This window comes from Pogoniulus pusillus, chromosome 28 (genome assembly GCF_015220805.1).
Source record: "Pogoniulus pusillus isolate bPogPus1 chromosome 28, bPogPus1.pri, whole genome shotgun sequence".
Classification (NCBI taxonomy): domain Eukaryota; kingdom Metazoa; phylum Chordata; class Aves; order Piciformes; family Lybiidae; genus Pogoniulus; species Pogoniulus pusillus.
The window spans coordinates 15,913,432-15,936,173 of record NC_087291.1 but is presented as its reverse complement, the minus strand read 5'-3'; the positions used below and the strand labels follow the sequence as shown (position 1 = coordinate 15,936,173).

Genomic DNA, 22,742 nt, shown 5'->3' with positions numbered 1-22,742 from the left:
ATGGCTTCTGAGAAAAGTTGTGTGTGTCTGTGACTTCCCTTCATTTTCTCCATGGATGAGGAGAACATGGTCCAAAGCACCTGCCACTTGAGGAGAGGCTGGGAGAACTGCCTTTGCTCAGCCTTGAGAAGATCAGGCTTAGGGGAGACCTTAGTACCATGGAGCACCACATCAGGGGTGGCTACCAGGAGGATGGAGACTCCTTTTTCACAGGGAGCCCCATGGAAAAGCCAAGGCATGATGGGTCCAAGTTACTCCTGGAAAGATTGTGATTGCAATCCAGGAGAAAATTTTGCCCCATGACAACACTTATACATTGGAATCATCTCCTAGGGGAAGCAGTGGAGTCCCTCACATCAGACTGTTCAAAGACTCAGCTTGACAGGCTGCTGGGTCACCTCATTTTAACTATACTGACACGTAGAAAGGTTGGACCAGATGATCCTTGGGACCCCTTCCACCCTGGCATTCTGTGTTTCTGTGGAAGTCCTGGCACACTTTTTAATGAGCTATTAAAGTGCTGCACAGTAGCATAATTTTTCTCTTTGCTTTGTGGGCAGGGTCAATGTCACTTACAGAATTAAACAGGTTGGAAGAGCCCTCCAAGGTCATCCAGTCCAATGTAGCACCCAGCACTAGCCAATCAACTAGACCATGGTGCTAAGACATGATCCTACTGTACCAGTGTAAAGGGATTACTTGTTGCCTTCTATTTGTCTCCTGGGTTCCATTGGAGGCTTCCTCTGGAGACCAAGAATGTGCCAGAGCACAGAGGTTACTCAGCTGCCTTCCTCAGAACTTTGTCACTAAGCTGTGGCATTTAATAGTATCATAGAATCAACCAGGTGGGAAGAGACCTCCAATATCATCCTGTCCAACCTATCCAACCAAGGTCATCCAGTCCAGCCCTATCCAGTCAACCAGACCATGGCACTAAGTGCCCCATCCAGGCTTTGCTTCAGCACATCCAGGGACGGTGACTCCACCACCTCCCTGGGCAGCCCATTCCAATGCCCACACTGCTCTTGCTGCAGCCCAGCACAGGTTTGTGTCTGGGCTGCACTCACCCTGCAGGCTCATGTTGAGCTTTTCATCACCCCAGGCCTCCAGGTCCTGTTCCTCAGGGCTGCTTTCAGCCATTCCCCACCCAGCCTGGAGCTGTGCTTGGGATTGCACCGGCTCAGATGCAGGACCTTACACTTGGCCTTGTTGAATTTCATGTTGAATTTTCCTGCTCTGGCAGGGAGGTTTAACTGGATGAGCTTTCAAGGTCCCTTCCAACCTTTAACCTTCTGTGATTTTGTGATCAAAAGTAACCAAGAAATCTCATAGTGTAGTTTCTTCCACAAATCTGGCTTTAAAATAAAATTCCTAGAAATACTAAACCAGCTTTAAGCACAAAAGTAAGTGGAAAATAGCACTTTAATCCTAGTTAATCCACATTATTGACCTATGTGCTCTCATAAATAAATAACCCCAAAATTGGTGTAGTCCTTTAATCATCTCTGGGGTACTGGCTGTTCATGAGAGAGGACTGACCCAAGGATTAGCTGCTGTGCCAGTTTGTGCCATTTCTGAGGACAGGTTAAGTGGATTTATCTTTGCTTTTGGGAAGAGGCTGCCAATTTCTTAACCTGGTTTGCTTGTGTGTGTGTGTTTGTTTTTTGTGATCCCCTTTCCTGAATCTGAGGAGCATCAGAAGATGATAGCAATCCAATAGAATGAGCAGTGCAAATAAAACTGATTATCTCAAGGAGTTGTGGAAGCAGAAATGTTTTGTTTGTTTTATTAGACTCATAGACTCAACCAGGTTGGAAGAGACCTCCAAGCTCAGCCAATCCAACCTAGCACCCAGCCCTGGCCAATCAACCAGACCATGGCACTAAGTGCCCCAGCCAGGCTTGGCTTCAACACCTCCAGGCACAGCCACTCCACCACCTCCCTGGGCAGCCCATTCCAATGCCAATCACTCTCTCTGACAACAACTTCCTCCTCACATCCAGCCTAGACCTCCCCTGGCACAACTTGAGACTGTGTCCTCTTGTTCTATTGCTGGGTGCCTGGCAGAAGAGCCCAACCCCACCTGGCTACAGCCTCCCTTCAGGTAGCTGCAGACAGCAATGAACTCTGCCCTGAGCCTCCTCTGCTGCAGGCTGCACACCCCCAGCTCCCTCAGCCTCTCCTCACAGGGCTCTGCTCCAGGCCCCTCCCCAGCCTTGCTGCCCTTCTCTGGACACCTTCCAGCATCTCAACATCTCTCTTGAATCGAGGAGCCCAGAACTGGACACAGCACTCAAGGTGTGGCCTGAGCAGTGCTGAGCACAGGGGCAGAATAACCTCCCTTGTCCTACTGGCTTGATCCAGACCAGGATGCCATTGGCACTCTTGGCCACCTGGGCACACTGAAAGAGAGAAACAGAGAAAGAAAGAATCATCGAATCACAGAAATGCATTGAGTCACTTGTTGAGATTGTTTCAGCTGTAGGGTTTTGGTTGTTTGCTTGTTTGGTTTAAATATTTAGAACCTTCATGTAACAATTTGGGGTGAGGGTGTTTATAAACTTGCTGCCACACAAAATCCAAACAGAGAGTGTAGACTTCTTTGTAGAGGAAAACAAAATCTGCTGCCTTCAGAAGCGCTGTGCAAGCCCATGGTGGGAAAGCAAAAGCAGCAGTGGCTGCAGCAGAAGGTTTGCTGTTCAGAATTGACATGGCATAGTCACAGTGACATGAGACTGCCAAGCTGCCATGGAAGAACAGTTCTTTGAGCAACAGGATTTGCAAACCTTCTGGTGGAAGCTTAGATGCTGTGATTGAACTTAGTGCATCAGGGGGATGGGTGCCACGCAGCAGCTGTGCTTCAGGGCATCTATATAAGCTCGGTGTGTGGTGGTTTATGTTTTAGGTTGGTGCTGCTTAACTTTGTTTCAGTAAGTCAGTGAGGGCTCCCATGCCTCTGAGGGGATGGGGGCACTTGGAGTATGAAAAAGGTTATTGCTTTGGAGAAGATTTCTTATGTTACATAAAAGCTACCTTGAGTGTTTGTTCTGTCCTATATGTTAATTTGTGGAGTCATGGGATGGTTTGTGTTGGAAAGGATCTTAAAGATCACTTAGTTCCAATCCCCTGCCATGGCCAGGGACACCTGCTGGATCAGGTTGCTTAAGGAATGCCTTCTCCAACCTGCCTTTGAACACTGCCAGGCTTGGAGCCTTCAGAACTTCTTTGGGCAACTTGTTCCAGTGTCTCACCACCCTTGTGGGGGAGAATTTCTTCCTAGTGTCTAATCTCAGTCCAGCTTCTTCCAGTTTGAAGCCATTATCCTTTGCTCTTTGTAGAAAGTCCCTCTCCTGGAAGGCTGCTTTAAGGTCTCCCTGGAGCCATCTCTTGTCTAGACTGAACAACCTCTCTTTGCAGGAGAGGTGCTCCAGTCTGTAACTGGCTTTGTGGCCTCTTTTGCAACCCTCTAACAGTTCCATCTTCAGTGTGCTGGTATCATTCTGGGCATGATTGCCTTTAGTACCACATCATGAATCCAACAGGAGCAAGGAACTCCTCATCTCATCTTTAGCTGAGGCTAATGAAAGAATCTTCATTTCATAAGGAAAAGCTCAATGTCATAACAAAGCTTTGCCTTTTGAAGGACACCTCTAATCTGAGGTTGCTTTTAGAGCTTGATTCAACTAGTGACAAGAAAGTGCTACAGCTAAAATGTGTTTGAGAGGAGGTTGCCTGCCAGCAGGACTCTGTGTGAGCTGTACTATTGTCTTCAGTTGAGTTTGTTGTTGTTACTAATGTTTCCCCAAAGCCTTTCACCACTCATCAGTAAGAGGTAAAGACTTTTATTGTTTTGAGATTAAACTTTTTAAATCAGCCTTCCAAGCAAAATATGAAAAGAGCAGGAAGCATTGTGAAGGTCATGGCTGTCAGTTTCACATCAAAGGTAGAGAAGACAAACTTAAGCAAGAGAAACAGGCAAGTAATACAATAGTATTGTCCTAGCATGCAAACTGTTGCTTCTGAAGGGAGACTGCAGCCAGGTGGGGTTGGGCTCCTCTTCCAGGCAAGCAGCAATAGAACTAAGGGGACACAGTCTCAAGTTGTGGCAGGAGAGGTCTAAGCTGGGTGTTAGGAGGAAGTTGTTGGCAGAGAGAGTGATTGGCATTGGAATGGGCTGCCCAGGGAGGTGGTGGAGTCTCCTTGCTGGAGGTGTTGAAGCAAAGCCTGGATGAGGCACTTAGCGCCATGGTGTGGGTGACTGGCTAGGGCTGGGTGCTAGGTTGGGCTGGATGAACTTGGAGCTCTCTTCCAACCTAGTTGATTCTCTGATTCTTTTGCACTTGCTGCATACCAGCCCATCCATACAGCAAAGCTGGGGTGTGCTAAATGTAGACATCTGTCACTACCCAGGAAACAGATCTGAGAGCAAAGTGGAGAGGAGGTTATATAAATTAACACCAAACTTCTCCAAACATCTAAAAAAAACATCATGTGACTTTGTTGTTTTATTCTTCACCTTAAAACAATATACTTAACCTGGGGGGTAACTGAAGTGATCTAGATGACCCTGACAAGAAGCTGACATAAGTGATGATGTTAATAACACATCTTTTTTTTCTTTTGAGGAGAGAGATAATCATCTGAGGAAAAATTGCTGGTTTAAAATAGTGAATTAAATGGTTTGCTTCCTGAGAAAAGTGATTCACTTGGGCTTGGGAAGTTGCTTTTGTTTTGAGATGAAGAGGGAAGGGCTTTAACTGCTGGGAAGGTTCTGTAGTGATGTCAAAAATGGAGATCTGATGCGTGTAGAGACTGGCCTGTGACATCTGATCTGTGCCTTCCAGGCACTTGTGGAGGCTCTTTATTTTTTTGTTAAGGACAATGCTCATGGTAAATGCTAACATGTAATAGATATCCCCAGAACAGTATCAGTTGAATAAAGGAAGAGCAGTTAATAGTTGTGAGATTCTCCCTGAGGCATGGGCACACACACCCAGATAAGTTGGGTCAGAAGACTTCGAGGACATGCACCTCTTTGTGGAGCTTTTGTTTTCAATTCTATCTTATGTAATGGTTCAATATCAGGAGCCCTCAGCACAGGAAGGACATGGACCTGATGGAGATGGTTCAGAGGAGGGCCATCAAAATGATCAGGGGGCTGGAGCACCTCTGCTATGAGGACAGGCTGAGGGAGCTGTGGATCTTCAGCCTGGAGAGGAGAATGAGTCAGCCACAAATGCTCTGGGCAATCTAGTCCAGAGTCTGACCACCCTTGTACTGAAGAACTGCTTCCTAAGATCCAGCCATAGAATGGAATCATAGAATCAGCCAGGTTGGCACTGGAATGGGCTGCCCAGGGAGGTGGTGGAGTCGCCATGCCTGGAGGTGTTGAAGCCAAGCCTGGCTGGGGCACTTAGTGCCATGGTCTGGTTGATTGGCCAGGGCTGGGTGCTAGGTTGGACTGGCTGAGCTTGGAGGTCTCTTCCAACCTGCTTGATTCTGTGATGCTATACTGTCTGCTCATTCTGATAGCAATCTAGGTAAGAAAGGTGCAGCAGCATGTAGGGTAATGAACTCCAGAATGAGATTTCTGAAGAGCAAAATGGAAAAGTGAGATCTACTAGAAGATAATAATGTTGTGAGGGGGTTGAGTGTTTCTGTAGGCTGCTTTGAAAGGTTAATTTGCACATACAATGGAGGAGAAAGTTCCTACATGGATGCATCACAGCAGTAAATCAGAATGAGATTGGTCCTCAGCAGTTCTTGGGGCTTGCCATGAAAGTATCACAAGTTAAAACCAAAGTTAAAAAGCATTTAAAGACAGAGGCTCATGGGTCCTGGATGAATGGATTCTACAGCTTTCTTTGACTATGGCTGTGTACCTGAAGGTAGCAAATAGCAAAGGCAGAGAGAAAACTGAGAGGCAAGAGAGGCTGCGAAATCATCTTTGGAAGCCCAAAGTTCAGCTGGATGAGAACCTTGAGACCATAGTTTCACTTTGAAGTTAGCCCTGCACTGAGCTGAAGGTTGGACTAGTGTGGCCTTCAGGGGCTCCTTCCAACCAGAATTTTGCTATGAGACTTTGGCTTTTGATTTATCAGCTTTCTAAAAGAGTTAGGCACCTCTTAAAAGAAAGCCATATCAAGGAGAGGGGGGTCAGGAGAGCTGGAATGATTTAGCCTCAGTGAAGTGGCTGGAGGTGGAATTGGATTCAGACTCTATGGGTCCATTGTTTTAGGATCTAGAAGAGCTCTAAAAGAAGTCAGACTTTGAAGAAATTGGAAATAAACCCACAGAAATAAAAAGGGGTTTGCAAATTTAGAAGTACATAGATCTGAGATACCAACACTCTACAGGAGCCTCTCACCCTTTCAGGTTCTTTTTCTGTTGCCACCTACCTGAAAGTTTTCATTTAGTGGGGAAAAGGGAAAGAAGAAACAAATGTCTAGAGTGGAGTTTTTAATCTGTGGTTTTGCTGTGATCTTGATGCAGGTAGAAAAAGGCTGCCAGAATTGTTTGGGACAATGGAAATTCAGCCTTAAGGTCACCTGCAGAAGCCTGGGATACCTAAGTGAAACCAGGTGGCAATTTGGGGTGCCACTCCCATAATCTTTAGTGGCATGTGCATAGTTGGATTTGCTGCTCCTCTTCTTTGGGAAAGGGCTGAGCCTTGTTGCTTCATGCCTGTGAATGCAGGAACCTTCTGGGTGATGTTTACCTTGTGGCAGTTTCCCCCCTCCCTTTGACAACTTTGAAGAAATCAAACTTTCAGAGCTGCTTGCTCTGCAGGGCTTGTGTAGATTTTCCTCATCCTTCATCAGGATAATTAGGGAAGGTACTGCTAAGTCCTAATCCCATTCAAAGATTGATTTGTAGGACTCCTTACTAGCCAGCTATAAAACCACTCAAGGTGAAGCTCATTATAAAGCTGCCAGAGACTTGCCATGTGCTTGCTTAGGCGAACAGACCTCTGCCTTAGCATGGGTTTGCACAGACTTCCTCCTCATTCACCCTTATGCAGCATAAACTCTTAAACTCTTCTTTTGCTAAGAGTTGCAGCTGTGCAGCATCTCTCTTTTTAATTTTTTTTGCTGATCTGTTGGATTTTTAAGGTGTATTATTAGCTTGTTGAAATGAAACTGCTGTTGATACGAATATGAAACCAGGATGAGGTGACCTGAAACCAGGATGACTTCATTGTTTTGCCATCTATACATATTCTTATAAGGGTATTATGTCTTGGCCACGTGCACATGGAATCTAATGAGGATGAATATGTAGGTTTTACAGCACTAATGCTGGCCAGAGTGGTAGTTCCACTTCTAAGAAGAGCAAAACCACCTATCCATCAGTGTCTCATTTCTCCCAGTGAAGAGGACAGCAACTGCCCAGTATCTTATTAGATTCAGATGGCTGACTGGGTAGTGTATTAATCACCAATGGGGACTGCCAAATTGCCTGCAGTTTCTTATATTAGCTCTGTTCAGGAGGGCTGAACTTGGTGATCAGGACAAGGGGGCAGTGGGCACAAACTGGAACACAGGAGGTTCCACATAAACAGAAGGAAAACAAATTCTTCCCTTTGAGGTTGGCAGAGCGCTGGAGCAGACTGCCCAGAGAGGTTGTGCAGTGGAAGCATTCAAAACCCACCTGTGTGATTTACTCAGGGTGATCCTGCTCTAGCAGGGGGAGGTTGGACTAGATGATCTTCAGAGGTCCCTTCCAACCCCTACCATGTTCCTGTGTGATTTACTCAGGGTGATCCTGCTCTAGCAGGGGGAGGTTGGACTAGATCATCTTCAGAGGTCCCTTCCAACCCCTACCATGTTCCTGTGTGATTTACTCAGGGTGATCCTGCTCTAGCAGGGGGAGGTTGGACTAGATCATCTTCAGAGGTCCCTTCCAACCCCTACCATGTTCCTGTGTGATTTACTCAGGGTAATCCTGCTCTAGAAGGGGGGGTTTGGACTAGATGATCTGCAGAGGTCACTTCCAACCCCTACCACACTGTGATTCTCATTAAAGATCCTTTCCCAACCCAACCCATTTTATCATTCTGTGAACATTAGCCAAGATTCCTAAAGTGCTTCCCTCTGCCTTCTGTTAATTGTCTGGATCTCATAAAACCACCAAAATTCTGTGTTCTGGGTACTGCCAGCAGTGTTCCCTGGTACAACCTCACTGCAGACCTCAGCTCACTCATGGGGTAGGAGTTGGCTGGTGAAAAGAGTTGGCTGATACTCTGGATTGCCACTTTGGCACTCTTCTTTGGTGCTAAATGAAACTATGGATTCTTCTGGAATGAAACAAGGGTAACTGAGATGAGGCTTGAGCATGGAAAAGGCAGTGAGGAGAAGAGCAGCTAGTTGACATCTGTTGCTGATTGTCCATCTGCTGTGTGGGGAAAGAAAGGAAAAGAACTTTTTCCTAATAAGCTTGCAGTGATGTTGGAAGGAAATGGAAGCTGTGAGACCTTGGCAGTGGGTACTGGAGAAACAAGCAGGGCAGGGAAGAGACTGAGCAGAAGCATTTCATCTCTGCTGAAGGAGCTGGAGGCTATTTAAAGAGGCTGTGAAAAGTGAAGGACTCAGAACAGTGATACTGCCAAACCCCTTTGCAGAGAATTGCCATTGCAGGAACTCCTGAGATTCAGAGCTTTGGAGGGGAGGGGAAATTGCAGTGCTTCTTCAGTGCCTCCCTAGTTCAGTAGCACTGCCACTATTGATGGACTGAAGCCTCAAGTTTAGTTTATTCTGCAGGCTGCACACCCCCAGCTCCCTCAGCCTCTCCTCACAGGGCTCTCCTCCAGGCCCCTCATCAGCTTTCTCACCCTTCTCTGGACACCTTCCAGCACCTCAACATCTCTCTTGAATTGAGGAGCCCAGAACTGGACACAGCACTCAAGGGGTGGCCTGAGCAGTGCTGAGTCCAGGGGCAGAAGAACCTCCCTTGTCCTGCTACTCTCTCCCAGCACCCCCAGGTCCCTTTCTTCCTGGCTGCTTTCAGCCACTCTGTCCCCAGCCTGTAGTGCTACTTGGGGTTGTTGTGACCAAAGTGCAGAACCCTGCACTTGGCCTTGTTCAGTCTTATCCCCTTGGCCCCTGCCCACCCATCCAGCCTGGCCAGGTCCCTCTGCAGGACTCTGCTACCCTCCAACAGCTCCGCAGCTGCTCCTAGCTTGGTGTCATCTGCAAACTTACTGATGCAGGACTCATTTCCCTGGTCCAGATCATCAGTAAAGACATCAAACAGGACTGGGACATCTGAGAAACAAATGCTGACGTTTGTGTTTTGCTGCCTCTGCCTTTTAATAAAATTAATGGTGTACCTTCTCCCTTCACAATCAATTTAAACACTCTCATCTCTAGTTTATTGCTGTGATCTGCTCATCTCAGGCTGGTACCAGCTGCAGCTTTTGGGATCAACCGAATCACATCTCCCCAGTAAAATCCTGGGAAGGGTTAGCCACATCTGTGCCATGGAAGAGGTCAGAGCCCAGCATGCTCAGGATTCATTGCCTTGGCACAGTCAAAGCCAGACCTTTTCTCTCTCAGTAAGCTGAATCTCTCAGCACTCTGCACAGATATCCTCTGTGTGGAAAGGAGAGGATAGAGTAACAGTGCATACATCATCCCAGCCTGATAGGGGATAAGGATGTGCTGGATGTGTGCACCTGGTATCTCCCTTGCACCTGATACTCACCCCTCCTTTGGCACTATTAAGGCTTAGTTGTCTTGAAGTATGCAAAAATAGGGCCCTGTTTTTTTTTTTAACTCTCTGCTTTTTCCCCTCTGTTGTTGTTTATTTCCCCTGTAGCTAATCGACACAGATTTGTTTCTGGGTTTTGCAGACCACTTCTCAACTATTTGTTTCTTTTTCCTCTTTCCCAGTGTTTGAAATGGTAAAATAGTGGCAGTGGAGTCATCCTCCCCTTTCCAAGGATATGGTACAGTTTGATTTTTAGGAAGACAAGAGGTTTTTCTCATTCTATATACAATATGAAGGCTTTCAATGATTTACTATGTATTTTTTCCTTTGCTAGGTGACACAATTGATGATCATAACAGAGAATCAAAGGATAAAACTTCATTTCCAGAGACCAGACCAAATTACAACCAACCTCCACAGGTAAGAAGACTGTTTTCTTCCACACCCATCATAAAACTTTTATAGCAGCCCATTTTAGAAGCATGAAATGTCCTGCAGGAGCAGATTCATCATCCTCACACCTTCCTCCTCTATCTATCATACAGGAAACATTGCTAGTAATTAGATGGTGATATTATCAAGGTCACCAATATTGATTTGAACAAGAAAAGCTGCTTGTATGATATTGCTGAGGATCTTATTTGTATACTTGGATGTGGAAGCATGAAATTGCATCCAGGGTGTTAATGAATTGCACAGAGTAATTAGCATGGGGAGCAGTGATGGAAAATGCAGACATTTACAGAAGTCATTTATTTCCACAGCTGCCATTGTAAGTTGCATGTTGTAAATCTGAGAGTGTAATAGAATCATAGAATGGGTTAGGTTGGAAGGGACCTCAAATATCCAGTTCCAACTCCCCACCATAGGCAGGGACACCTCTAACTAGAACAGGTTGCTCAAGGCCTCATCCAACCTGACCTTGAACATCTCCAGGGAGGTTGTGGAGCACAGAAGCATGCAATGTGATCTTTGATCACATTGGGTGCTTCTGTGCTCCACAACCTCCCTGGGCAACCTGTGCCAGGGTCTCACCACCCTCACTGCAAACAACTTCTTCCTAACATCCAATTTAAATCTCTCCTCTGCCAGTTTAAACCCATTCCTTCTCATCTTGTCATTACAAGACCTTGTCAATAGTCCCTCCCGAGCCTGCCTGTTGTGTGTTTGCTTTCTGTTTCTCTGCTGTGTGCCTGTAAACCTGGATTACTTCTTCTTCATCTGATTTGTGTAATATTTAATGCTTGTGTACTAAAGAAGGCTTTTCAGAATAGTCTCCAGGAGATGTATACTTATTTCAGGATCATAGAACTGTCAGGCTTGGAAGGAACCTCAAGGATCATCTAGTTCCAACCCCTCCTCCTGCCATGGGCAGGGACACTTTCCACTAGATCAGGTTGTCCAGTGCCACATCCAGCCTGGCCTTAAAAAACTTTCAGGGATTGAGCTTCCACCACCTCTCTGAGCAACCTGTTCCAGTGTCTCACCACCCTCATGGTGAAGAACTTGAGATTAGGAAGAAATTTCTATTAGGCTGGACAAGGAGGAATGGGTTTAAACTGGCAGAGGGGAGATTCAAACTGGATGTTAGGAAAGGGTTCTTTACTGTGAGGGTGAGGAGACATTGGCTCAGGTTGCCCAGGGAGGTTGTGGAGCACAGAATCACCCAATGTGATCAAAGATTCTGTGCTCCACAACCTCCCTGGAAGTGTTCAAGGCCAGGTTGGATGAGGCCTTGAGTGACCTGTTCTAGTGGGAGGTGTCCCTGCCTATGGCAGAGGGTTGGAACTGGCTGAGCTTTGAGGTTCCTTCCAACCTAAACCATTCTGTGATTCTTGGGGGTCGTGAAACACTGGAACAGGTTTCCCAGTGAGGTCATGGATGATCCCTTGTTGGAGGTGTTCAAGTCCAGGCTGGACAAGACCTCCAGCAAGCTGAGCTAGTGTCAGGTGTCCTTGCCCATGGCAGATGGGTTGGAAATAGGTGATCTTTGAGGTCCCTTCCAGCCCAAACCATTCTGTGAATCTTTCATATGCTGGAAACTTGCTTTCACTTGAGAATATATCTTAAATCACATGAAATGTAGCCTCTGGAACATAGCAATGCTTTTAGAAGCATTGATTTAAAGAAGAGTGAAGTAATATTTTGTCCATGGGTCACTTCCCTATTCAAAAAGGAAATGAGGTTGAGTCTGATTTTGGAAGCAAGTGTCTTCTGGAGTGTTTTTGTGGTAGCTGTGACCATCTGTAGAATTTCCCATGTACTTAGGAACTAGGGGGTTTGTTTGTGCAGTTACTGAATGTATTTTTGTGTCATCTTGGGTAACTTCTTTAACCTCATGCATAAATGAAAGCTTACACTGAGACCATCTTGCTGCAGCTAGCAACAGCATTTCATCACCCAGAGAGGTCATTGGGGCCCCATCCCTGGAGGTGTTTAAGGCCAGGCTGGATGAGGCTCTGGCCAGTCTGATCGAGGCTAGGGTGTCCCTGCCCATGGCAGGAGGGGTTGGAACTAGTCAGTCCTTGTGGTCCCTTCCAACCCTGACTGATTCTCTGATCTGCTCCAGAGAGTGGGAAGAGAAGCACCTGCTTTGCACAGTTCCATCTGGAGCACCCTTCTCTATCTCTGTGAGTCCAGATGGAGCTTTGGGAGGGTCATCTCCTGCCACTGAGGCAGTCCTAGGGAGATGCATTGTCCAGCAGAGTGATGAGCGCTCCGGGCCTAATCAAGCATGTATGATGCCACTGAAGTTGCTTCAGGCTCATGAACTAAAAGTCATAGGCACATTTAAGTGCTCTTCTGGACTGGGGCCAAAATGCTTAGCACTCTGCAGGGCCCAGAACTTAAATTAGTCTCTTTGTGACTGTGAAACACAAAGCTTCTAATTTTAACTGCAGCACCATCATAGCAGAAAGAGAGATTGTGGCTTTATGTTGTCATGCTTGAGACTCTTCCCTTATTACAGTACAATTTCCAGCTAATTTGACCTCCCTCTGCTTTCCCTGGGAATTTAAGGCTATAGGCAAGAACAGAATGGAAAGGTTGGGGTTTGGTGTAGGAAGGGTGCTGGAAACCCCAGTGATGTGGTGGGGGTTATTGTTGCTAATGAGCTGTTCCACTGGTAAAGCACATTAGTGCAACCGTGTGTTTCTGTCCTACTGTGAGAGCAATTATGCAGCATATCTATTAGGAGACACCACCAAATATTTTCTGACAGATGGTATGGCTGTGAATTAGGATTTATCAAGATTATTCTAGGACTGGTGGCCAGGACACCTGGGATTATTAAATTGATGTAAGGAACAAACAACACCAAAGAAAGAACATTTCCTGGTAATCGCTGCAGCGCTTTGATTCTCTCTCTCCTCTAAGAAGCAGCTCCTCTTTATTTGATATTGCAACTCCCTGCTAATCTGATCTGTGCTCTTTAGGCAGCAGACAGCAGCAGATTGAAGGGGTGAAATCTCTAGCAGTTTTAAAACAAACTGCCAAAAAGAGCCCTCTTTAGGTAATAAATTTGATTTCCCCCCCCCTTGCTGTGTGCTGCTTCTTTGTTTTTCTTCTTTATAGTCCTATTTCCCCCTCAAATACTCAATAGCTGCTGCCTTCTATGTAAGGAGCTTGTTACATGTTTTCTAGGGCATGAGAGAATCCCCACAGGGATTGCTTAATCCATAATTATCTAATTTATACGTTGTTGTTATGGCCACTCTTAATTATATACCTTGCTGCGATACTTATCATCACAGGGCATCATTCTCTTTATGAATCAAAATCATTCTGCTGTGAGCCTTCTGCCCTTGCTTCTCAGAATTTACTGCTGAAAAGTGAGAACACAGCAAAGAGAGAGAGAAAAAGTCCTCATTTCCTGAAGGAGATGGAAAATCATCTGTGGTTTTCTGCATGCAAATACTGCTGGGCAGCATTTGGGGCACGTGTTGGAAGCAAGGAGAATCAACTTGGTTCTCCTCTCTGAAATGTGCTCTTTAAATTCATCTCCTATGAAGTGGTTCTGGATGGGTGTAAATAAATCTCCTAGGCACCTGGTTAGGGGTCATATGAATCCATTGGAAAGACAGAAATGCAGACTATCAAGGAAGAGGTGATGGGGGCTGGGAGTGCACAGAGGAGGGGAAAATTAAGTTGATTTTATTCTTAGTCTTCTAGAGAAATTAGCAGATATTGCTGAAGTTGATTGACTTCTAACATACCTGAAGTTACAATTCTGGGGCATGAATACTAATTGACTGGATAGGGCTGGGTGCTAGGTTGAACTGGATGAGCTTGGAGGTCTCTTCCAACCTGGTTTCTTCACTTCGGCCACAACAACCCCAAGCAGCACTACAGGCTGGGGACAGAGTGTCTGAAGAGCAGCCAGGAGGAAAAGGACCTGGGGGTACTGGTAGGTAGCAGTGTGCCCAGGTGGGCAGCAGAGCCAATGGCATCCTGGGCTGGCTCAGGAGCAGTGTGGGCAGCAGGACAAGGGAGGTTCTTCTGCCCCTGTGCTCAGCACTGCTCAGGCCACCCCTGGAGTGCTGTGTCCAGTTCTGGGCTCCTCAATTCAAGAGAGATGTTCAGATACTGGAACATGTCCAGAGAGGAGAGATGATACTGGTGAGGGGCCTGGAGCAGAGCCCTGTGAGGAGAGGCTGAGGGAGCTGGGGGTGTGCAGCCTGCAGAAGAGGAGGCTCAGGGCAGACCTCATTGCTGTCTACAACTACCTGAAGGGAGGTTGTAGCCAGGTGGGGTTGGGCTCTGCTGCCAGGGAAGCAGCAACAGAAGAAGGGGACACAGTCTCAAGTTGTGCTGGGGGAGATCTAGGCTGGATGTTAGGAGGAAGTTGTTGTCAGAGAGAGTGATTGGCATTGGAATGGGCTGCCCAGGGAGGTGGTGGAGTCACCATCCCTGGAGGTGTTCAAGCAAAGCCTGGCTGGGGCACTTAGTGCCATGGTCTGGTTGATTGGCCAGGGCTGGGTGCTAGGTTGGGCTGGCTGAGCTTGGAGGTCTCTTCCAACCTGCTTGATTCTATGATTTTATGATCTTTTAGGATGGGAATTCAATGTTCTGCCTGGCCAGCAAATACATGGAAACACAGCAAATGGGTTGGAGCATCCTTCCCTCCCACAGCCTTGCCTGTGAAGTTCAGAATCTATTGTGGTCAGTTTGGTAAGCTTTGAGCAACAGAAGGCCAAAATCCCCTCCTGTGGGGGAAGGATGACATACAGGCATGAGCTGTTTTCATTATTTAGTGCCTGGAAATGGCAGCTCAGATAACCCACATGTGAAATGTTCATTAAGCAGAGAAATTAGCCTGATTGGCAGTCTCTTCTTTATGTAAAGGAACATACACTCCAAATAGTGACCAAGGATCCAGAAGCACAATTTGCATCCCTCCCCATTTACTTTAGGCAGAGACTCACTCCATGTCTGACTTGATTGCAAGCTTATTCACTTCCACTGGATGGTTATTTGTAGCAGGAGATGCTCAAATTGGGTGCTCAGATGTTCCTGTCACATTTTTGGTGTGGGTTTGTTTTTTTTTTAGCCCTCTTTCTAATTTTGGGCTTTTCTGACCAGCTTAATCCCCAGCTAAAACTCCTGATAATCCTGTGCCTCTTGCCCAAACACATGTGCTTGGACTTAAAAGCCAGTAATGATGGTTCACTTGGCTGCTGTCAACAAATTGATTGGGCAGTCACCCTGCCTCTGGGAGCAACCCTTCTGGGCTACTCCAAATATTAAAATTGATCTTAAATGCAGTGCAGATCATCCATCACTCGATGAGGCTGTGTGCTAATACAGCCTGATAGTACAGGGAGACTTTCAAGGGGATGCATTAGCAAGGAATGGTAGCTGGAAGACTGTAGTAAAGAGCAGCTTATTGATGGCTCTGAACAGCAAGTAAAGGAAGTAACAGTGGGGTTGGTTAGGTTAGTTTCAGCCCTGCTTCCTAGGGGATAACAGAAAAACAAACAGACCTAAACTCCACCACAGCTATCAGTGAGTGGTCCAATGGAAAGGAAATATGAAGTGAAACCTGCTTCATTTCAGTCCCAAATGCTCAGATTGGTAAAAGAGGAATCTGTGTTTCTGTGGTTAGAATTGGTCAGGGTTGGAAGGGACCACAAGGATCATCTAATTCCAACCTCCCTGCCATGGCCAGGGACACCCTACCCTAGAGCAGGCTGCACACAGCCTCAAACACCTCCAGGGACACGGCCTCAACCACCTCCCTGGGCAACCCATTCCAGGCTCTCACCACTCTCATGCTCAACAACTTCCTCCTCACATCCAGTCTGAATCTCCTCACCTCCAGCTTTGCTCCATTCCCCCCAGTCCTGGCACTTCCTGAGAGCCTAACAAGTGCCTCCCCAGCTTTTTGTGGAGACAGAACAAGGGGGGATGGCCTCAAGCTGAGGCTGGGGAGGTTTAGATTGGACATTAGGAAAAAGTTTTTCATGGCAAGAGTGGTCAGGGCCTGGAATGAGCTGCTCAGGGAGGTGGTGGAGTCACCAACCCTGGATGTATCTGAATTGGGCTACGAGAAAGCTGGGGAGGCACTTTTTAGGATATCAGGTAGTGACAGGACTAGGGAGACTGGAGCAAAAATTAGAAGTGGTAGATTCAGATTGGATGTTACAAAGATGTTCTTCACTGTGAGGGTGGTGAATCACTGGAACAGGTTGCCCAGGGAGGTGGTGGAGGTGGATGCCTCATCCCTGGATGTTTCTAAGGCCAGGATGGATGTGGTGAGACATTGGAACACTGGACACTGGAACAGGTTGCCCAGGGAGGTGGTGGAGGTGGATGCCTCATCCCTGGATGTTTCTAAGGCCAGGATGGATGTGGTGAGACATTGGAACACTGGACACTGGAACAGGTTGCCCAGGGAGGTGGTGGAAGCCTCATCCCTGGATGTCATTAAGGCCAGGCTGGATGAGGTTCTGGCCAGCCTGATCTAGTGTGAGGTGTCCAATGATTCACTCCAGGGATGAGGCTTCCACTACCTGCCTGGGCAACCCCTTCCAGGCTCTCACTACCCTCATGCTAAAGAACTTCTTCCTGACATCCAGTCTGAATCTCCCCATTTCTGGCTTGGTTCCATTCTCCCCAGTCCTATCACTACCTGACAGTCTAAATAGTCCCTCCCCAGCTTTTTTGTAGGTCCCCTTAAGATATTGAAAGGTCACAATAATCTCCCTGTGCAACCTGCTCCAGTGTTCCAGCACCCTCATGGTGCAAAACTTGTTCACAGGATCACAAGATCACAGGCTCACAGGATGTTAGGGGTTGGAAGGGACCCAAGGAGATCATCAAGTCCAACCCCTCTGCCAGAGCAGGACAATACTATCTTGTATCTTGTTTCTAACACCTAACCTAAATCTGTTCTTCTGTCATTTCAAGCCATTACCCCATGCCCTGGCACTGCAGGTCTTTGCAAACAGTCCCTCTGCAGCCTTCTTGTAGCCCCCTTCAGGTACTGCAAAGCCACTTTTAGATCTCCCTGGAGCTTTGTTTTCTCCAGGCTGAACAACCCCAGCTCCCTTAGCCTGTCCTTGTAGCAGAGGTGCTCCAGCCCCTGCTCATCTTCGTGCCTCTCTTCTGAACCTGCTCCATCAGATCCATGTCTTGTGTATTGTCATTCAGACCTCTGACCACTGAGGAATCATCATAGAATGAATTGTGTTGGAAGGGCCCTTAAAGACCATCTAGTTCCACCCTCCCTTCCATGGACAGGGACACCTTCCCCTAGACCAAGTAGCTTAAATATCTGTCTTTAGATAGTGTTTCTTTCATTCCTGCCCATTTGGATGGCAAATCCAGAATGAACTTATTTGAATTAAACCTTATTTGAAGTGAATTTTATTACTCCCATACCTTCTGTCATTTTAACTTGAGGTTTTGGTTTGGAGGACTGGGGGGTTTTTTTTGATTCTCTGGTGTCTGGCAGAATGTAAATTGTTTGGTGATCTTCTAAGTGCATCCAATTAATATTTCTCATAGCAGGATTGTGTGTCATAGCATTTGGCAGGGCTTTCTTTAGCTCATGTCCAGAGAATATGCTGTGAATAGATTGTATTCTGGATAAATAAGTTAGGCATTTAAGTCAAAAGCAGTGTGACTAATGTGGGATATCAAATTCTCCAGGCCTTGCAGTTCTATAAATGCTTGAAGAATGCATGCAGGAAAACAGAAGCCATTTCCTAACCTTGACTTTGGTTGCATCACATAGCTTGATGCTGGTGTTTGCATTGCAGCCAGCTTGGGCAATCTTCACACTGATGGGTGCTTGATGTGTCCAGTTCTTCATGACCAGTCACTGCTGGTCAGGTTGGCTTCCTCAAGATCTTTTCACTGATGTGGATTCTTCAGCACATGAGTGAAATATGTCTTAGTCCATTTAAAGGATGTCTTTATGGTTTGGGAGCACAAAAACGTGTAGCTTGGTAAAGTCTTGCACGTTAGGCCAATATCTGAGGAGGCTCTGGGGAGACCTAATAGCAGCCTGTCAGAACCTGAAGAAGGTTCTACTCTTGTAGCCTGTCCTCACAGCAGAGCTGCTGCAGCCCTCTGAGCATCTTTGTGGCCTCCTCTGGACTGGCTCCAACAGTTCCATCTCCTGCTTGTGTTGGAGGCTGCAGAACTGCCCACAGGACTCCAGGTGGGGGTCTGGGGAGAGCAGAGTAAGGGGGGAGAATCATGTCCCTTGCTCTGCTGGCCATGATCTTCAGAGACTTGCTCTGATTTGTTTCTTTTTCCCTCTTCCCAGTGAGTTTTGCCACGTGCTGGTCTAATTTGCATTGTAAATGAAGTTCCTCCAGCTTGGGGGACAATTAAGATCTAAACAGGTGCTCATAAAAGTATAATTTGCCAGACAAAATAAACAGCAGATCCTAGGGATATCTGCTTATCATCTGAGCTCTGGGAATAGGACAGTGAGGGATTATTTTCCCCTGGAATGTGGGAGTGGGAGGAGGCAGAAGGGTCTTTGAAGATCGAGTTTAATTGATTCCTAGCTGTAACCTATTCCTATTTCTCATTTGGGGCTTTCTGGCTCCACTCTCCTCTTCAGAATGTGGACAGATGAGATGCAGGCAAATCACCACCACCTCAAAAAGTGCACCACAGCTTAGTGCTTTCAAGAGGGCATGGAGCAAATTGTGCAGAGGGGAAATGAAGGGAAGGGTTGAAGTTTATAGCAAATGTCAATACTTACTTGAATTATGAGGGGGGTGGGTGTTAAATATAATTACCATAAATGACTGGAAGTGTTCTTAGCAAGAGAATATGTCTATAGCAGAAGATACTTATTCATTTTGATGTGATATTTGCCTCAAGCCTACTTGTCCATGATGAGAAGGAAGATCATACAATCATAGAATGGTCTGGGTTGGAAGGGACCTCTAAAGGTCATCCAGTCCAATTCCCTCTGCAGTCAGCAGGGACATCCTCAACTAGATCAGGTTGCCCAGAGCCTTACTGAGCCTGACCTTGAATATCTCCAGGGATGGGGCCTCAACCACTTCCCTGGGTAACCTGTTCGAGCATTCCACCACCTCATGGTGCAGAATCTGTCCCTAACATCCAATGCAAATCTCTGCTTCTCTTGCCCCATGTCCTGTCCCTGCAGGCCTTTGCAGACAGTCCCTCTGCAGCCTGCTTGTAGTCACCTTCAGGTTCTGACAGGCTGCTATTAGGTCTTCTTCACAGAGAGAGTGATTGGCATTGGAATGGGCTGCCCAGGGAGGTGGTGGAGTGGCTGTCCCTGGAGGTGTTCAAGAAGAGCCTGGCTGGAGCACTTAGTGCCATGGTCTGGTTGATTGGCCAGGGCTGGGTGCTAGGTTGGACTGGCTGAGCTTGGAGATCTCTTCCAACCTGCTTGATTCTATCATTCCCAGAGCCTTCACTTCTCCAAGCTGAGCACTGCCAGCACACTCAGCCTGTCCTCATAGCACAGGTTCTCCAACCCCCTGATCATTTTCATGGCCCTCCTCTGGACCTGCTCCATCAGGTCTATATCCTTCCTGTGCTGAGGGCTCTGGAGCTGGCTGTTGGCTTTGGTTCAGAGGTTTTGGGGTTTTCTTTGAGGTTTTGTTACCTGTGGTTTTCTGTAAAGCACATTCTTGCAGTGCATGTGTAGGCATATATAACAGACCTCCCTCCTCTGCCACTCATGGAGGTCCATTTTCAGTGGGAAAGCAACACCATTAATGCCTGGAAATAACTGGGATGGGAGTGGGTTGTAACCAGCAAAGTCATGGCTTTGTTGGACAATGTTTGAAAAGGCACAGGGGGAGCAGAAGATGGAGCTTCATCTGGTAATGGATTAGATGAAGTCATTTGATAGTATAAAATGGGTTTTGTTCAGCTTGGAGAAGAGAAGGCTTAGGGGAGACCTTAACACAGACCAGGATATCAGGGGTGGCTAACCAGGAGGATGGCAAACCCTCTTTTTACATGAGTCCCATGGAAAAACCAAGGGCTGATTGGTCTTAGTTACTCCTGGGGAGATTCTGATTGGAATCCAGAAGAAAATTGTGCTCCCTGAGAACAGTCAGACATTGGAATCCTCTCCTAGGGGAAGCAGTGGGACACATGGGACAGTTTGAAGGCTCAGCTTGGCAGGCTGCTGGGCAGACTCTCTTTTTACATGAGTTCCATGGAAAAACCAAGGGCTGATTGGTCTTAGTTACTCCTGGGGAGATTCTGATTGGAATCCAGAAGAAAATTGTGCTCCCTGAGAACAGTCAGACATTGGAATCCTCTCCTAGGGGAAGCAGTGGGACACATGGGACAGTTTGAAGGCTCAGCTTGACAGGCTGCTGGGCAACCTCATTTCAACTATACCAATACCTAGAAAGGTTGAACCAGATGGTCCTTGGGGTCCTTTCCAACCTGCCATTCTGTGTGATGTCCCCTAAACAAGACAGGACATAATAACCAAAAGTCTGAGCAGCCTTAGGGGTTTCATAAATGCAGAGTGGCATTAGGTGGAGAAATCCGACCGATCACTCCAAAAACTGCTTGTTTTTGCCTTGGTGCAGGTCAGCCTGAGTCAGAGAACTCTATCCATGTCTAGTAAGATCAATATGTGATTCAGATCTACCTGAAGCACCCTCTGAAACTGAATTGATTTATGTTTTTCTTTGGTTTGGGTTTACTGGTTAGCAGCTTAAGCTGGTTCTAAGCACAGAGCCGGAGCTGCCTGCCCTGCGGCATCTAAATCTCTTCTGTTCTCTTTAGCTAAACACAGGGCACAGATCGCAGCTGACTCCATCAAGCACAGAGGTGGGAAATGAAAGGAGCCAAAATTTGGAAGGCAGCTCTTTGATGTCAGATCTCCTGAGTGATGTCCCCTTTGCCCTGGCACCACATGTGTTAGCAGTGCAGGGCACCCGGAGCGACGTTCCTGACCGGCTGCTCACCTACGACGTCACTGAGAGCTTATCAAGGTTTTGGTATGACTTCACACTTGAAAATTCAGTGCTTTGTGACCCATAATGCTTGCTTTATTTTAGTTTTTAACCCTGTCTGGTGTCAAGGAACAAGTCTTAAGGTAGAAGATAAAGACTGATTTAATCGAGGTAACATTTTGGGGGCCTGCCGCTGGCAGTGCATCAAAAGGATTGTTATGCACAACTGTTGTTATGCTTCTCGGCTTTAAGTGAGCTGTAACTTAACCGTGCTAAATATTTCTCTTTGTTGCCAAAGAAAAGGGGCAAAACTCTGTCAGCCTGAGCAGGAGACTGGCTGTTGGTGTCTGCTTCCAGTAGGCAGGCTGCAGACGCATTTCGTAACTTCAAGATGCAGTCTGCTCACCTCTGTGCTGTTTTGTTGCTTCACTCAGGTCCTTTTACCTGTGTTTAAGATCACCTCTCATTTTCTACAGCTAGGAACCAGTATTAACACTGAAGCAATGCTGCTTTGCACACCTGGGCAGGCAGCTTTTTGACTTAAACCAAGTTTTAAGACTTCAGAGTGCTTAGATAATTACGAAGGCTTACTAGAATTGGTTAAACTGACCTGTTTCAAAGTGCAGATCAGTTGCTCTGCTCCCTTCCCAGTAGATGGTATTTTTGTCCATCCCATTTTGTGCCTGGAGAAGTCCTCCCCTGCCTGCCTGTTGGCTGCTGTTTGTTCTCAGTACCACATGTGTTCCTGATTTATCCCCAGATCAGCTTTTCCACTTTAACCTCTTTGCCCCCCGAAAGAAGGAAATCTCAGGACACACAATTTTAATGGTCACACCCTTCTTGTTTTAATTTGTGTGCCAGAGATACAGATGGCAATGTTTAACAACAGGAAAACATTACATTGTTTCTTATCCAGCTAAATTAAATGCCTAAGTACCTAAACATGCCTCCTGACAGACCACTGTGTCCCCTGCTCACAAGCTTGGAGCCTGCTTTTTTCCCCCCAGCCAAAAAACAGAGCTGCTGTTGCATGCCCAACAGTTCTCTGCTGTACCATCATCATTTGTGGTGAATAATGATCTGTGTCACACAAAAGACTGCACTTGTAGAGAATTATTTCTACCCTACCAAATGTGAGTAGCTGCTCTCATCTGTTCTCTATGCTTAGCATCTCCTTGCAGTGTTTGAGGGAAATGCTGCAAGTGATGGAGAAATGAACATTGTGAATGTGTCCTGAGGTTGTTTTTATGGTTTGGATGATTAGAGTTTTTTTTTAATGCATGTATTTAATGTTTTTGAAGTTGCTGTTTCAGGGCAAGTGTCTGTGGTGCAATCCAATAAATAATGGCTAAATAAAAGTGAGCTATTTGTCACTTGTAAGAGTCAGTGCTCAGCTTCACCTGCATTGGTTACTGTAGCTGTGACCATTCACAGCTTGAAGCTGGAAATGCAGTTTGGAAACACTTTCAGTGTCATTTTTGGTTTTTTGGAGGCCTTTCTGATCCAATACATCCCACTTGCATCTGATCTACTTTGTTGGTGACATGCCATGCTTTGGGTGGCATCCTTGACACTGCTCTGAGGATAATGTGGCTATGAGCTGGGAAGCATCATAGA

General features: G+C 46.5%; 1 protein-coding gene across 6 annotated transcripts in view; it reads left to right on the top strand.

The window, feature by feature from the left end:
- Window positions 1–22,487, top strand: part of UMAD1 (UBAP1-MVB12-associated (UMA) domain containing 1) — a 74,757-nt gene extending 52,270 nt beyond the window's left edge. For all 6 annotated transcript variants that reach the window (XM_064167201.1, XM_064167205.1, XM_064167204.1 and 3 more), the window contains exons 3-4: window positions 10,043–10,128; window positions 20,956–22,487. In XM_064167201.1, coding sequence (XP_064023271.1) covers window positions 10,043–10,128; window positions 20,956–21,213 — 344 coding nt within the window. In that variant the 3' untranslated portion in view covers window positions 21,214–22,487. The remainder of the gene's footprint in view (window positions 1–10,042; window positions 10,129–20,955) is intronic.
- Window positions 22,488–22,742: the final 255 nt, after the last annotated feature.